The sequence below is a fragment of the Microcebus murinus genome, chromosome 14 (genome assembly GCF_040939455.1).
Source record: "Microcebus murinus isolate Inina chromosome 14, M.murinus_Inina_mat1.0, whole genome shotgun sequence".
NCBI classification, from domain to species: Eukaryota; Metazoa; Chordata; class Mammalia; order Primates; family Cheirogaleidae; genus Microcebus; species Microcebus murinus.
This window is the reverse complement of record NC_134117.1, coordinates 55,318,319-55,332,350: the sequence shown is the minus strand read 5'-3', so window position 1 is coordinate 55,332,350 and position 14,032 is coordinate 55,318,319. Positions and strand designations below refer to the sequence as shown.

The following is a 14,032-nucleotide window of genomic DNA, read 5'->3' as shown; positions in this document are numbered from 1 at the left end:
ACATGGTATGATTCCTGCATTGCACCTATTAGTGATAATGATGATGTAAAAGAAAGAAGAAGTCATACAGAGTATGTTGATTAGAGGAAAATCAGAGAGCCAATAGCCTAGCAGCCACCAAGGGAGAAATTAATCACTTTCTGAAGTTTTTATCAGCCTTAGACCAGAAGCCCTACAGAGACCTGTGCTATCAGCAGGTATCAGACTGCTATCAGATGGATGATCTGTGTTTCTTGCAGCATGCTGTGGTAAAGATTGTGAGAGAGAAATACCTGAAAACAACATCATTTGAAAGCCAGGAGGAACTGCAGACATTTATCAGTGAGCTGTATGTGTTCTTAGTAGATCAGATGCATGTGGCCCTAAACCAGGTGGGTGTCAAGAGCTGAGAGCCCTTCCTTTTCTCCATAGAACACCAGGGACTCCTATGAATGGTTCCTTCCTTCCTTGCTTCCTTTCTTCCTTTATTCAAAAATATTTATTGAAGTGTCTGCTGTGTGTTAAACACTGAAAGCACAAAGATGATTAGTAGAGACTGCCTAAGTTATAAGACAGAACAAGGAAGAACAAGGAGATATGCTCTTTCAATTCCTTAGAAAAATAAATTTTATAACTTTCAAAAATGTGATAAAGGGGCCAGGCATGGTGGCTCACACCTATAATCCTAGCACTCTGGGAAGAGGCAGAAGTGGGAGGATCGCTTGAGCTCAGGAGTTCAAGACCAGCCTGAGCAAGAGCGAGACCCCTTCTCTACTAAAAATAGAAAAATTAGCCAGGCATCATGATGCATGCCGGTAGTCCCAGCTACTCGGGAGGCTGATGCAGGAGGATCACTTGAGCCCAGGAGTTTGAGGTTGCAGTGAGCTACAATGATACAACTGCAGTCTAACCACAGCAACAGAGCGAGACTGTCTCAAAAAAAAAAAAATAGAATTGTCAAAAATAGATAAAATAGGCTATGTAAATTGTGAAATGAAAATTACCATTTCATATATTCTGGAAACATGTACAATTCTCAATTCTTTCTTCAAGATAGTAAAAGCAAAAACTATGAGTTTTCAGATATTACCACCCAAATGATAGTGACACTTGAAACACACCTTTTGTATTTGACTGGCGATCTGCTCTCCACTCACTTGTCTGTTTATATCTTTATTTGTACAACTTGCATCTTGCCTTCATCTGCTTATTCTTGTACATTTTCAGTTGTGGTTTATTTGAAAACAATGACAAAATCCATTTTTTTCTCCCCCTGGTAGTCTCTAACCAGCTATGCTTCTCAAAACGTCTATTCTATTTGTTCTTTCTTTCACTGTGATTTTTCTTCTCTACCACCATCACCATTTCTTTCACTTTGTTTAGCCTTCGTGGAAGAGATAGGAAAGGAGTATCTAGTATCATGAGTTTAAGAGAACAGTCCTGCCTTGGGCATGGATGATTTGGATGACTTGATTTAGAAAACAGTTGAGAGTTGAGCATGAGCAAAAGAAGTTTTAAGTTTTGAGGATAAACCTCATTAGCAGTGGGAGCAATAAATTAAATTATTTTATACCGGGATGTAATATGATCAGGTTTAAATTTGCTAAAACACTCTGATAGCAGTATGGAGGATGGGATAGAGTTGGTAAAACTGGTGATGTTAGCTGATTATTGCATAATAAGGAGGACGAAGAGTCAAAGATTCTGAAGTTTAAGGTTCAGTCACTGGGTAATTGATATTAACATTAACCAGGACAGGGAATACAACATGAGTACAATTGGTGGAGGCAGGTGATGTTGAATTCAGTTTTGGCTCCAGTGAGGTTTTGCTCAAGAGAGAGATGTCTGAACTGGGGATGGGATTTGTAGAGCCATGATATATGGGTGCTATGGTCATAGATGAGACTGCTTAAGAAAAACATAAGTAAAGAGAAGAAAGCTGGCAGTGGAGCACTAGGAAACACCAACATTTAAGGGATGAATGAGTGAAAGAGTTGAAGGAGACAAATAGAATTGTTAAAGAGGCAAACAACCCAGAAGACAGTGGTGTCACAGAAACCAAAGAAAAATAATTTTAAAAAGAAAAGGTGGTCAACCTTGTCAAACACTCCTAGGAATTCAAGAATAAAATCTGAAAAGTGTTCATTGGATTTGGTAATAGATTATTGTTAACTTTTACATAGCAATATCATTGGGCTAATGGTGGGATTCAAGTTATAATTAATTGAGGAGTAAATGAGCAATTATGAAACAGATGAATATGAATTCAAGAAGTTGGACAAAGAAAGAAAAAAATGGTCAAGTAGTACCTAGAAATTATAGAGATTTTATTTTTATTTTTATTTATCTATTTATTTATTTTGAGACAGAGTCTCGCTTTGTTGCCCAGGCTAGAGTGAGTGCCGTGGCATCAGCCTAGCTCACAGCAACCTCAAACTCCTGGGGTCAAGCAATCCTGCTGCCTCAGCCTCCCAAGTAGCTGAGACTACAGGCATGCACCACCATGCCCAGCTAATTTTTTCTATATATATATTAGTTGGCCAATTAATTTCTTTCTATTTATAGTAGAGACGGAGTCTCACTCTTGCTCAGGCTGGTTTTGAACTCCTGACCTTGAGCAATCTGCCTGCCTCGGCCTCCCAGAGAGCTAGGATTGCAGGCGTGAGCCACCACGCCCAGCTGAGATTTTCTTTTTAAGGTGGAAGAACTTCGAGCACATCTGCAGGTTTTGGGAAAGGAATTAGCAGAGTGAGAGAGGTTGAAAATTGAGGAAGGAGAGGAGGCTAATTGATGGTAAGCTCAGGGTACACAGCTGAGAAAGAACCAAGAATTTAAATGGAAGCATTAGCCTTGAAACAGAGAAGGTTGCAATGCCTCTTCTTCTGAGACTGAAAGGAATGAGATACAATAGATGCAGAAATCAATAATTTTGCTAGGGGATTTAAAAATTAAAGGATTTCTTGCCTAATTATTTCTATTATTTCTGTGAAGTAGGGTTTTTACTGAAAGCGAAGGGGATAAGGGTTGAATGAAAAGCTTGAAGAAAATAAGAAAATTTAGATACTGCATAGCATTATGGAATATGCTGCTAAATAAGGACAAATACATAGATTACTATGAGTATTAAAGGTCTTCAGCTAAGACTGAATCCCATAACAGTCTCATGGCTTAGCTATCTCTGTCCCTGTACAGTTCTCCTTAGGGACTAGTGAGCATTCCTATTAAAGAATGAAGAAGTCATAGGTAGGAGAGTTTACAGGACAAGTACAGGTGAAGGACAAGGATGCCTGAGATTTAACTGTGCTGATGAGAAAATATTATCAGTGAGTAATCATTAGGTCCAGGAAAATGATGGGCTTATTGGAAATGAAGGCAATAAAGTCACAGAGCAGTTTTAAGTGACTAAGTGACAAAAACGTGGAAGGCTTGGAATGTTGGTTCTGGGAGTGGGATATTAGAGGTAGGTTGGGTATGAAGTGTGTTGCTGAAGGGATTTGGAGATCAAGGTCATCAAAACTAAAAAGAACAAAGAACAAAAGTACTAATCAAGTGATCAAAAACTCTCTTTTTAAATTTTTTTTATTTTATAATTTTTTAAAAGTTAATTTTCTTACTTTTTTCTTTTTTTTTATTAGCAGGTGGTAAATGAATGTTTGCTGTTAGGATATATTCTTTTTCTGGTTTACCTCCTACCTTTCCTTCTGTCTCCTTTGTAGGATTGATCAGTCTATATATCCCTCAAAACTATAGATTTGGCTTCTAAAGCTTTACCTTTAGTCTCTTACTTTCTCCATGTTTAAAGACCTTGGCTAGTGCTTGCCAGCCTTTTCATGTCATGGCACCTAAAAAATGGAAATATTTGTCCTATACATTAGAGAAAATGAAGGAAGCTGTTTGAGGTCAGAGGTGATCTGCATGGGGACTATGACTACCCTGAGGGTTGAGGAGAGTTATTTCTGCTGTAAACAATTTTAACTCACTTCCATGAGCTCAGACTGGTGGTATTTAGATACCTGAGCTTCTCTCTCACCTTTGATATTTCTCTCTTGGTTCACTCTTTCTCTTACTGTATTGGCAAGACTGTAAAGAAACATTAATGTCATTTTAGATGGCATGACTGTGTCTCACATCCAGTTTATGCTTATAACACCTCTACTTGTAATTGCTTTCTTTTGTCTGCTTAACATCTTGATGTGGACAAGACCATGCCAGATGATATCCGAGACACTATTTCAACCATTTATACAAGCAGTGAACAGCTTCGACTCTTTGCATTTGAAGCAGAAGTCAATGAGAACTTTGATATGGCAACAGTGTATTATGAGGAGGTAATTAAACATCTTCCCAGTGATTGCAATTACTATTATTTTTGAAATATGGGTATAAGTAGTAATTTTTGATAGTTTAAAATCAAACTTTATTGGTGAAAGGGTAGACACACAGATGAATAAAACAGAGAGTCTAAAAATAGGACCACATTAATAAGGTCATTTGATTTTTGACAAAAGTATACAAAAATTCAATGGAGAAAAGGATAGTCTTTTCAATAATGTTAGAACAATTGGTTATCCATTTGCAAAAAGAAATGAACCTCGATATAAACCTTAAATATTTTATAAATATCAATTCCAAATGATTCATGTATTTAAATGTAAAATAAAATACTATAAAACCTTTAGAAGAAACATAGGAGAAAATCTTCATGACCTGGAGTTAAAGAGTTTTTAAATATGACACCAAAGCATGATTGACCAAAGAAAAATGTGATAGATGGAACTTCATAAAAATTAAAAACCTTTACTCTATGGAAGACATAAGAGAAAGAAAAGTACAGATTAGGAGAAAATATTGCCAAACATATATCTGACAAAGGGTTTGTATCCAGAATATAAAGAACTCTCAAAACTCTAAAATGTTTGTGTATAAAATTTGTTTCAGTACCTGTTTTTAATTATTTTGGGTATATACCTAAGAATGAAATTACTGAGACATATGGTAATTCTGTATTTAACTTTTTGAGGATTTTGAGGGTTTTCACTGGGATTTTATAGCAATTATTGCATTATATCTAGATTGCTTTGGGTTGTATTGACATCATAACAATATTGTCTTCCAATCCATGAACATGAGATGTCTTTCCATTTATTTATGTCTTCTTTAATTTCTTTAAGCAATTTTTGTAGTTTTCACTCATCATAAGGTGCTTTTTTTCAAATTTTTAGATTAACATATTTGCTTTTTCAAGATTATGGCAGAAATTATTATAAATCGTTGATATGCCACAAAAAGAATCTTTAGGCTCCCTAATTATTAGATGAGTTTAGGGTGACCAGAATACTGATACTAGGAAGAAATGACTTGATGATTCAATTTTTAAATTGTTTCATCAAGTGTTTTTTGACCACCTACTGAAAGCCAGAACAGTGATTGTGCTAACCATTTGAGATTCAGTGGTAAGAGAAAGAGAAGCTATGGCGTTAGCTTTCATAGAACTTGCAGTATTTGTGAAATATTTACTGTGTGATGTTATATGCATAAAAAATAGGACACAGTGTCACAATAACCTTGGCCTTCCTGATGCTTTATGTGCCTAGAGGTTGGTCCGTGAGCCACAGAACATTGATCACTGGCTGGACTATGGTGCCTTCTGCCTTCTAATTGAAGACAACGTCAAAGCACAAGAATGTTTTCGGAAAGCCCTTTCCCTCAACCAGAGTCATATCAACAGGTATAAGTAGAAGGGAAATGAGGAATGAATAGGAACAGATAAGCTTCTACATGAAATTGTCTTGGTTCCATGAATGTTTCATGCAACCATGTTGTTAACCATGTTGGTGGTCTCTTTTCAGCTTGCTGCTGTGTGGTGTCCTGGCTATTCTGTTGGAAGACTATGAGCAAGCAGAAATTTTCTTTGAAGATGCTACTTGCTTAGAACCAACCAATGTTGTAGCCTGGACTTTACTTGGTATGGTATTTTCCTGTGATCTGAAAGTGTTTTTGGTTTTTTCCCCCATTATAAGAGTCTCTCTTTCCCTTTCTACTCTTCAATGACGCATCAGGTAATTCTTAAACTTGGTAAAAAACATAGGAAAAATAAGTGAAATGTTACAATTCTTCAGTATATGATGGTGGGAAATTAGTCATATTTCAACATCTTTCTTTTCTCAGGTTTGTACTATGAAATTCAAAACAATGACATTCGAATGGAAATGGCATTTCATGAGGCATCCAAACAGCTTCAGGCACGAACCATGCTTCAGGCACAAGAAGCAAAGCAAAAGAGCACTGACAGCATAGCAGAGTTTGGTGAAGAAGTAGGGAAAACAGGATCCAGTGTAGGCCCTTGGGGACCCACAAATGATTCTTCTGCAATAGCAATCAAGATGGAATCCACAGCAGGTAGGGCCAGGGAATGGAGAGGATGAATGACTGGCCTTAAGAATGGGAGCTGCTGGCACATAGTGAGCACTCAGTAAATATTTGTTAAGTGAATCCAAACGTGGACTTTGAGTTACTTTAGGGATACCAGGAAAGACTCCTTACTTCTGAATATTTTTTCTTTCATACGATTGGCAGTCTGAAGCTTATACTGTTGAGATTCAGTTTTTTTAACCTTAGGGAATTTACTGTCTTTATTAGTATTCCTAAAAGGAGCACGTCTCTTGGATAAATATCTAGGAGTTGAATGGCTGGGACCATGGATTATGTGGCAGTATGCTTTTTATTTTCTGAATATTTGGGGATTTTTCCAGATATCTTTGCCTTTGATTTCTAATTTAATTTCATTGTGGTTAGAAAATATACTTTGCATGATTTGAATCCTTTTAAATTCATTGAGACTTGTTTCATGGCCCAGCATATGGTCTACCTTAGTAAATATTCTTTCTATACTTGAAAGGGATATATATTCTGCTATTGTTGAGTAGAAGGTTCTATAGATATCAGTTAGGTGTAGTTAGTTGATTGTGTCCAATTCTACTATATCCTTTGTAGTTTTGTACCTTTGAAGTTTTGTCTGAGTAGCTCTTTTTACCTCAAATCACATTTTCTTCAATTTATAACAATTTTACATTTATATCTTTAACCTATAGGGATTCCATCTTTGAATGTGATGCTAGGTAGGCATCCAATTTGACTTTTCTCCATATAGGGATCTAGTTTTCTTAACATCATCTATTAAACAATCATTGTTTCCCCTTTGATTTAAGGTATAAAACCTTAAATTATACCTTAATTAAGGCATAATTAAGGTATAAAACCTTAAATTGAGCTGTTTTCAATACTTCGCTTGATTGGCTATTATTGCTGGAAAAGATACTTCCCAAAGATAGGTACATCCATATGTTAAAGTAGTAAAGAAAGATAAAAATAAAAAAGAACAATAAACCAAGGATTGGTACATCCAAATGGAAGAAGTGAATCGTGATGTTCAATTTTCAAACTGATAGACCAATTACATAAAAGTTTTTGGGGAAATGGATCTGATATATTTATTTATTCCTGATGCTAGTTGTTCCAGTAAACTAGTTGGAAGGTGTTACATTTAAAAATTATTAACAAATGAGTTCAAAACTCACTGAAACTCTTCTTTCAAAGATTTTTCAGGCTGGGCGTGGTGGCTCATGGCTGTAATCCTAGCACTCTGGGAGGCCAAGGCAGGCAGATTGTTTGAGCTCAGGAGTTCAAGACCAGCCTGAGCAAAAGCAAGACCCTGTCTCTACCAAAAATAGAAAAAATTAGCTGGGCATGGTAGGCGCATGCCTGTAGTCTCAGCTACTTGGGAGGCTGAGGCAGGAGGATTGGTTGAGCCCAGGTGTTTGAGGTTGCTGTGAGCTAGGCTGACGCCATGGCACTCTAGCCAGGGCAACAGAGTGAGACTCTGTCTAAAAAAAAAAAAACTAACATGATTTTCAAATAGTGAGAAAAGCATATTTCTAAGTTTTTATAAGGTCAGATCTGGGCATTTAAAAAGTAGCACTTCATTTTTTATTATAAAATTACATGATCACATTACCAAATATTAATAAATACTCATCTTCAAAATGCTCCCTCTATATCACAAGTTCATGTCACAAAGAAATTACTTTCTCTGTCATTGCTGGTATCACCACAACCTTGAAACATCAAAATATTAATACATGTGTTTATTATTTTTAAAATATCTTTTAAGAAGCATACTTTTTTAATGCCTGGCTATTTTTAAAATTTTTTTTATAGAGACAGGATCTGGCTATGTTGCCCAGGCTGGTTTTGAACTCCTGGCCTTGAGTGATCCTCTGTTTCAGCTTCTCAAAGTGCTAGGATTATGGGTATGAGCCACCATGCCCAGCCAGGGAACATACTTCTAAGGGGACCTGTCCTCACTGATAAAAGAGTAGAATTCAGAACCCTTCTCCTTTTTATAAAAGGAAATTGCTCAATTTGTTTTAAAGTTTAAGTGTTCTGCAACAAAATAATCAAAAAAATCTCTGTGTGGTATAAAGGATGTTGGTAGTCACTACACATCTCATTCAGAGTATTGTTAATATTAAAGTGTGTTTTTATAGCCTTGTTTTTATAAAAATTACCAAATTGGTGATATATTTTAGCCTCTAGGGTACTTCTAGCTTCAACAGCATTGATGAAAACTTGCTTTTTAATAATTTAATGAACTCATTTCATCTAAAGTATTACCTATATAACCTTACCTCTGAATGCTCTTTTGTATATCATTCAAAGCAACCACTCCATTAATGATTACATTTACACAATTTTCCTAAAATCATTGAGTTTATTAAGAAGCCACCCACTTTTGAAAATAAATCTTCTTTGCATGGGTTTTCCTTTATTAACTCAAAATTATTTCTTTAGGTATTCCTGTTCGAAGTTTCCAACCACAATTATGTATTTGTGTAGTCCTTCTTTCTATTCCATCAGTATTTGTTTTATGTATTTTGAAGCTCTTTTATTAGGTACATATATATGTAGGATTGTTATATCTTCTTAATATATTGGCCCCTTTATCATTATGAAATATCCCTCTTTATAACAGGGAATATTTCTTAATGTGAAGTCTACTTTTTCTGATATTGATTTTAGCTACTCTGCCTTTTTATAAATTACTGCTTGTATGGTATATCTCTTCTCGTCTTTTTATTTTCCACCTATGTATGTCTTCATATTTAAAGTAGGTTTTTTTGTGGATAACATAGCCAGTCCTGCTTTTTTTTCCAATCTGACAATCTCAGTCATTTATTTAAAATATTTAGACATTTGCATTTAATGTAATTATAAATATGGTTAGATTTAAATCTACCACCTGATAATTTGTCCCATTTGCACTTTGTTCTTTTTTTTCACTTTTCCTGCTTTTTTGGATTAATTAGGGTTTTTAATAATTCTATTTTATCTCTACTCCTGACTTAATAGTTACACTTCTTTGTTTTACTTTTTAGTGATTACTCTAGAGTTTACAATATACAGCCTACCTTCAAATATTATACCTCTTGAAGAATAGTGGTAGAACCTTATCACAGTATACTTCCACATCCTCCCTCCCATCCTTAGTGGTATTATTGTCATACCTTTTAAGTCTATGAATGCTTTGTCCATCTCTCCAGCAAAGCATGCTTGCTTCCTTCTCCTCTCCAGCAGCAGTTGGCTTTTACTTCTGCTCCTATCCCAGAGGTGGTAGCTCTGTGCCTAGGACCAGGGAACAGGAGAATTGCTTATCTCCTGTGTCCCCAGAAGCATATGATTTTTGATTCCTATGAAAAAAGAACCTGTGAAGCAAGTGGAGTCCATGCCTGTGCATACAGAAGGGAGAGCTCTCCTAGGTCCCCAATCTTTTTCATGAGCACTTAGTGGAGGCTAATACAAAAAAGCTGGGGAGTGAGTATGGGATCCCCTTGGGTCTGGGGTTTCAAGGGATTCTAAATTGTCATACTAGAACCACACTTGGCCCTTAAGAATTCATTAAAATTTCAGAAGTTTCCTCCCTACCTGCTTTTTGGCAACTCCTTCTTTCCCCTATATGCTACCAAAGGTGAAACAGTTTATGTGTCTTATCTCTGATCAGACAAGCTTCTCATTCCCTGGAATTTTTTTTTTTTTTAGGATTAGTCAAGTGCAATAGTGAGGAGGGGGGAAAGTAGTAGAACAAGGAGTCCAATCTGTAACTGACTGTGAACAATCAACGTGAGATAACTCACTACCTTGGGACCAGACCATTCCCTGGAATTTAATTAACCTAAATATGTTGATTTGAGACCTCTGCTCTCCAATGGGCTCAAAAACATTTAATGACTTTTTAAAAATCCTTAGCCAGCTTTTTCTCATCACTTAGAGAGGCAGCAATGAGCTCTTGTGGCTTTCTATATTCTAAAAAGAAGGGAAATTTTTGTGATATTTCTTTATTGAAATAAAATTTAGGAATTATCATAAGCTGAAACATGTTAGACATCTATACTTCCATCCAACTGTATAAGACACCTCTTATACTGAGCAAGTCCTTATAATAATTCTTGCTTCAAATCCTAAGCAGTATTGTCTAAGCATCATTCAACAATTTTCAATGTTCTTTTCCTGACAAATGAATGCATATTAGTTTTTTTCCATACTGTTTTCTGTGTATTTCAGCCAGGAAGTCAGGAAGTATTTCTCATGGTCAGAAAGTATTACTCCAAAAGCATATGGCTTTTTGTCTTTTACTATTACATAAGAAACCCCAAAAGAGACTACTATTATATATGTATCATTAAATTTAATAAAATTTCCTAACACATAGGATTGATTTTTCATGACTTTAAACATTGCTGAAAAACTGGAGAGACTTGTCTTCAGGTTCTGGTTGTTTATTTTTTAAAACACATTGATAAATGTGATGGTTTTATAACCATTAGCTAGAATCAAAAAGTGTAATATACATTTAGAGGGAGGATCACCTTAAAGATTGTGGATATAAATTCATATTCCAAATAATCTTCTTTTTTTTTTTTTTTTTGAGACAGAGTCTCACTTTGTTGTCCAGGCTAGAGTGAGTGCCGTGGCATCAGTGTAGCTCACAGCAACCTCAAACCCCTGGGCTCAAGTGATCCTCTTGCCTCAGCCTCCTCAGTAGCTGGGACTACAGGCATGCACCACCATGCCCGGCTAATTTTTTCTATGTATATTAGTTGGCCAATTAATTTCTTTTTTATTTATAGTAGAGACAAGGTCTTGCTCTTGGTCAGGCTGGTTTCGAACTCCTGACCTTGAGCAATCCGCCCGCCTCGGCCTCCCAGAGTGCTAGGATTACAGGTGTGAGCCACCTCGCCCGGCCCCAAATGGTCTTCTTTACCCACTTTTCCTCTCTCTTTTTTAATCAACTTGTTGTCAGATCTGATTGTTCTTGTAACATGGCTGCCTAATACATCTCATTCTGGGAATAGAAGTTTCCCCCTACCATTTATGTGTGTGCGTATGTGTGTGTGTGATTTGCTTGTATTTACATTTCAGTATTATTTTCAATCCATGACTTCTTTTTAAGCCACTTGTCTACTTTGTGAGGATTATTTTGTAATCTATAAATCCATTAATATTTATTATGATTTGTCTCAATATGTTAAAATTGAATGAATAAAAGCCTAAGGATACCATTGTTAGCTTTCTGTGTGGTTGGAACATCCATTCTGCCCTCAAGATACATCATATGGCAGGCATGAAGGTGCTAGTTTCCATTAAATATGAGTAAAATTAGTACTTTGCTTATTTTGTGGATTGGAAACTAAATATAAGTCCAAGTATGTTCTTCCTACTCTCCAATGGGTTACCCTTAAGGATCTCACACCTCATGTAAGAGAGCATTAGTGTAAGACAAATAGTGGATGCTTCACACTTAGTTGGTCTTAATTAATGCAAATTCTCCCTCCTGAGAGATACATGCTTGGAAAAAACACTGGGATGTCATTGTAGGGGAGAAAACATAATTTTTCCTCCTCCATTTTAGGTTTTTAGTTGAGAAACTTCTGAAAACAAAAGTCCAGTTAACAAAAGAAAAACAAGCAGAAGTATGCCGTACCCATCACATGGGAGAAACCTCAGTTTAAAAATATTTCTCTCTCAAGGCAGTGGCTTAGGGGCCTTGCTTAAATAGAATTTTAACAGAGAGCCATAAATCCTATATAGTAACAAGACAAAGGAGAGAGCAGTTCTAGTCTTCTAAAGGGCAGGAAAATGTGGGAAGATAGTAAAATCTGTTCCAGATTCCTCTGGTGCCTGTTGGTTTTCTCTGGGCTGATAAGCAAGTGCTGTCTTCAATAAGGGAGGATTTATGTCCTACCATCAGGCAGAGAGCAGCAAAGTGTTCCTCTGTGTTTTCATTGTCTTTAACTTAACAATCCTCAATATTTGGGGGAGAAATATTTTGTTTTCCTTCATCATCCAGTCCTCAGTTCTCTGGTGGATCTCAGAGGTTTATCTCTATAGGCAGAAGACTCAGGGAAGAACAAGGAAAGGAACGAACTAGGGGACATTTGGGAACCTCTGAGGCTGAACAAGGTTTGTGTTGTATGAATGAGTATGAGGGTCAAGGGTTCTAAGTTTGGTTTCACATTTGAAAATTAGTGTAATTGACTTCTGGAATAGTCAAAGTTAAAAAGATTGATAGGCCGGGCGCTATGGCTCACGCCTGTAATCCTAGCTCTTGGGAGGCCGAGGCGGGCGGATTGCTCAAGGTCAGGAGTTCAAAACCAGCCTGAGCAAGAGCGAGACCCCGTCTCTACTATAAATAGAAAGAAATTAATTGGCCAACTGATATATATATAAAAAAATTAGCCGGGCATGGTGGCGCATGCCTGTAGTCCCAGCTACCCGGGAGGCTGAGGCAGAAGGATCACTCGAGCCCAGGAGTTTGAGGTTGCTGTGAGCTAGGCTGACGCCACGGCACTCACTCTAGCCTGGGCAACAAAGCGAGACTCTGTCTCAAAAAAAAAAATAAATAAAAAAAATAAAAAGATTGATAATACCAAGTTAGAGAAAGGATATGGAGTAACTGGAACTCTCAAGCATTGCTGGTGAGAATGCAAATGGTACATCTACTTGAGAAAACTGGCACATATTTAAAGGTTTTCTTCAAGTTTTTACATTTTAATTAATTAATTAATTAATTTGAGACAGGGTCTTGCTCTGTCATCCTGGCTTTAGGCTTGAGTGCAGTGGCATCATCAAAGCTCACTGAAACCTCAAACTCCTGAACCTGGGCTCAAGTGATTTTCCTGCCTCAGCCTTCTGAGTAGCTGGGACTATAGGTATGCACCACCATGCCCAGCTAATTTTTTTATTTTTGGTAGAGATGGGATCTCACTCTTACTCAGGCTGGTCTCGAACTCCTGACCTCAAGTGATCCTGCCACCTGGGCCTCCCAGAGTGCTAGAATTACAGGCATGAGCACCACACCCAGCCTATCTTTTTTTTATTTTTTATTGATACATATTTTTTGTGTCCAGCCTATTTTTCTTATTTTTTATTGATATATATTTATGGGGTACATATGATATTTTGTTACATGTGTACAAAATATGGAGTGCTTCACAAATTTGTATGTTATCCTTGTGCAGGGGCCATGCTAATCTTCTCTGTATCATTCTAATTTTAACGTATGTGCTGACAAAATAAGCACAAACTGGAAATTTTTGAAATAAGTTAAACATACATACACATGCCAGCAGTTTCACTCCTATGTATTTACCCAAGAGAAATGGAAACATATCCTTTCAAAGATTTATACACAAATGTTCATAACAGATTTATTTATAATAGGCAAAAACTGGAAACAACCCAACTGCTTATTGATAGGTGAATGTAAAATAAATGTTCATATATCCACACAATTGAAAAAACACTCAGCAATAAAAAGGAACAAATTATTAATACATATAACATGGATGAATCTCAAAAACATGCTAAGTGGATAAACCAGCTGCAAAAGAGTGCATACTGTATGATTCCATTTAAATGAAATTGTAGAAAAAGCAAAACAAATCTATACCAAAAGAAAGCACATGAGTGGTTGCCTTGGACTGGGGCTTGGGGATTA

At 36.5% G+C, this 14,032-nt stretch overlaps 1 protein-coding gene and 1 non-coding gene across 4 annotated transcripts in view; one reads left to right on the top strand and one right to left on the bottom strand.

Moving 5' to 3' along the window:
* Positions 1-14,032, top strand: part of CFAP70 (cilia and flagella associated protein 70) — an 86,886-nt gene that overhangs the window by 52,689 nt on the left and 20,165 nt on the right. For all 3 annotated transcript variants that reach the window (XM_076010088.1, XM_076010086.1, XM_076010087.1), the window contains 5 exons: positions 240-371; positions 4,182-4,307; positions 5,574-5,707; positions 5,829-5,944; positions 6,148-6,378. In XM_076010088.1, the coding sequence (XP_075866203.1) occupies positions 240-371; positions 4,182-4,307; positions 5,574-5,707; positions 5,829-5,944; positions 6,148-6,378 (739 nt within the window). The remainder of the gene's footprint in view (positions 1-239; positions 372-4,181; positions 4,308-5,573; positions 5,708-5,828; positions 5,945-6,147; positions 6,379-14,032) is intronic.
* LOC142875749 (U6 spliceosomal RNA) lies at positions 13,509-13,615 on the bottom strand. Its single transcript, XR_012923044.1, has one exon. It is a non-coding gene; the product is annotated as a U6 spliceosomal RNA (small nuclear RNA).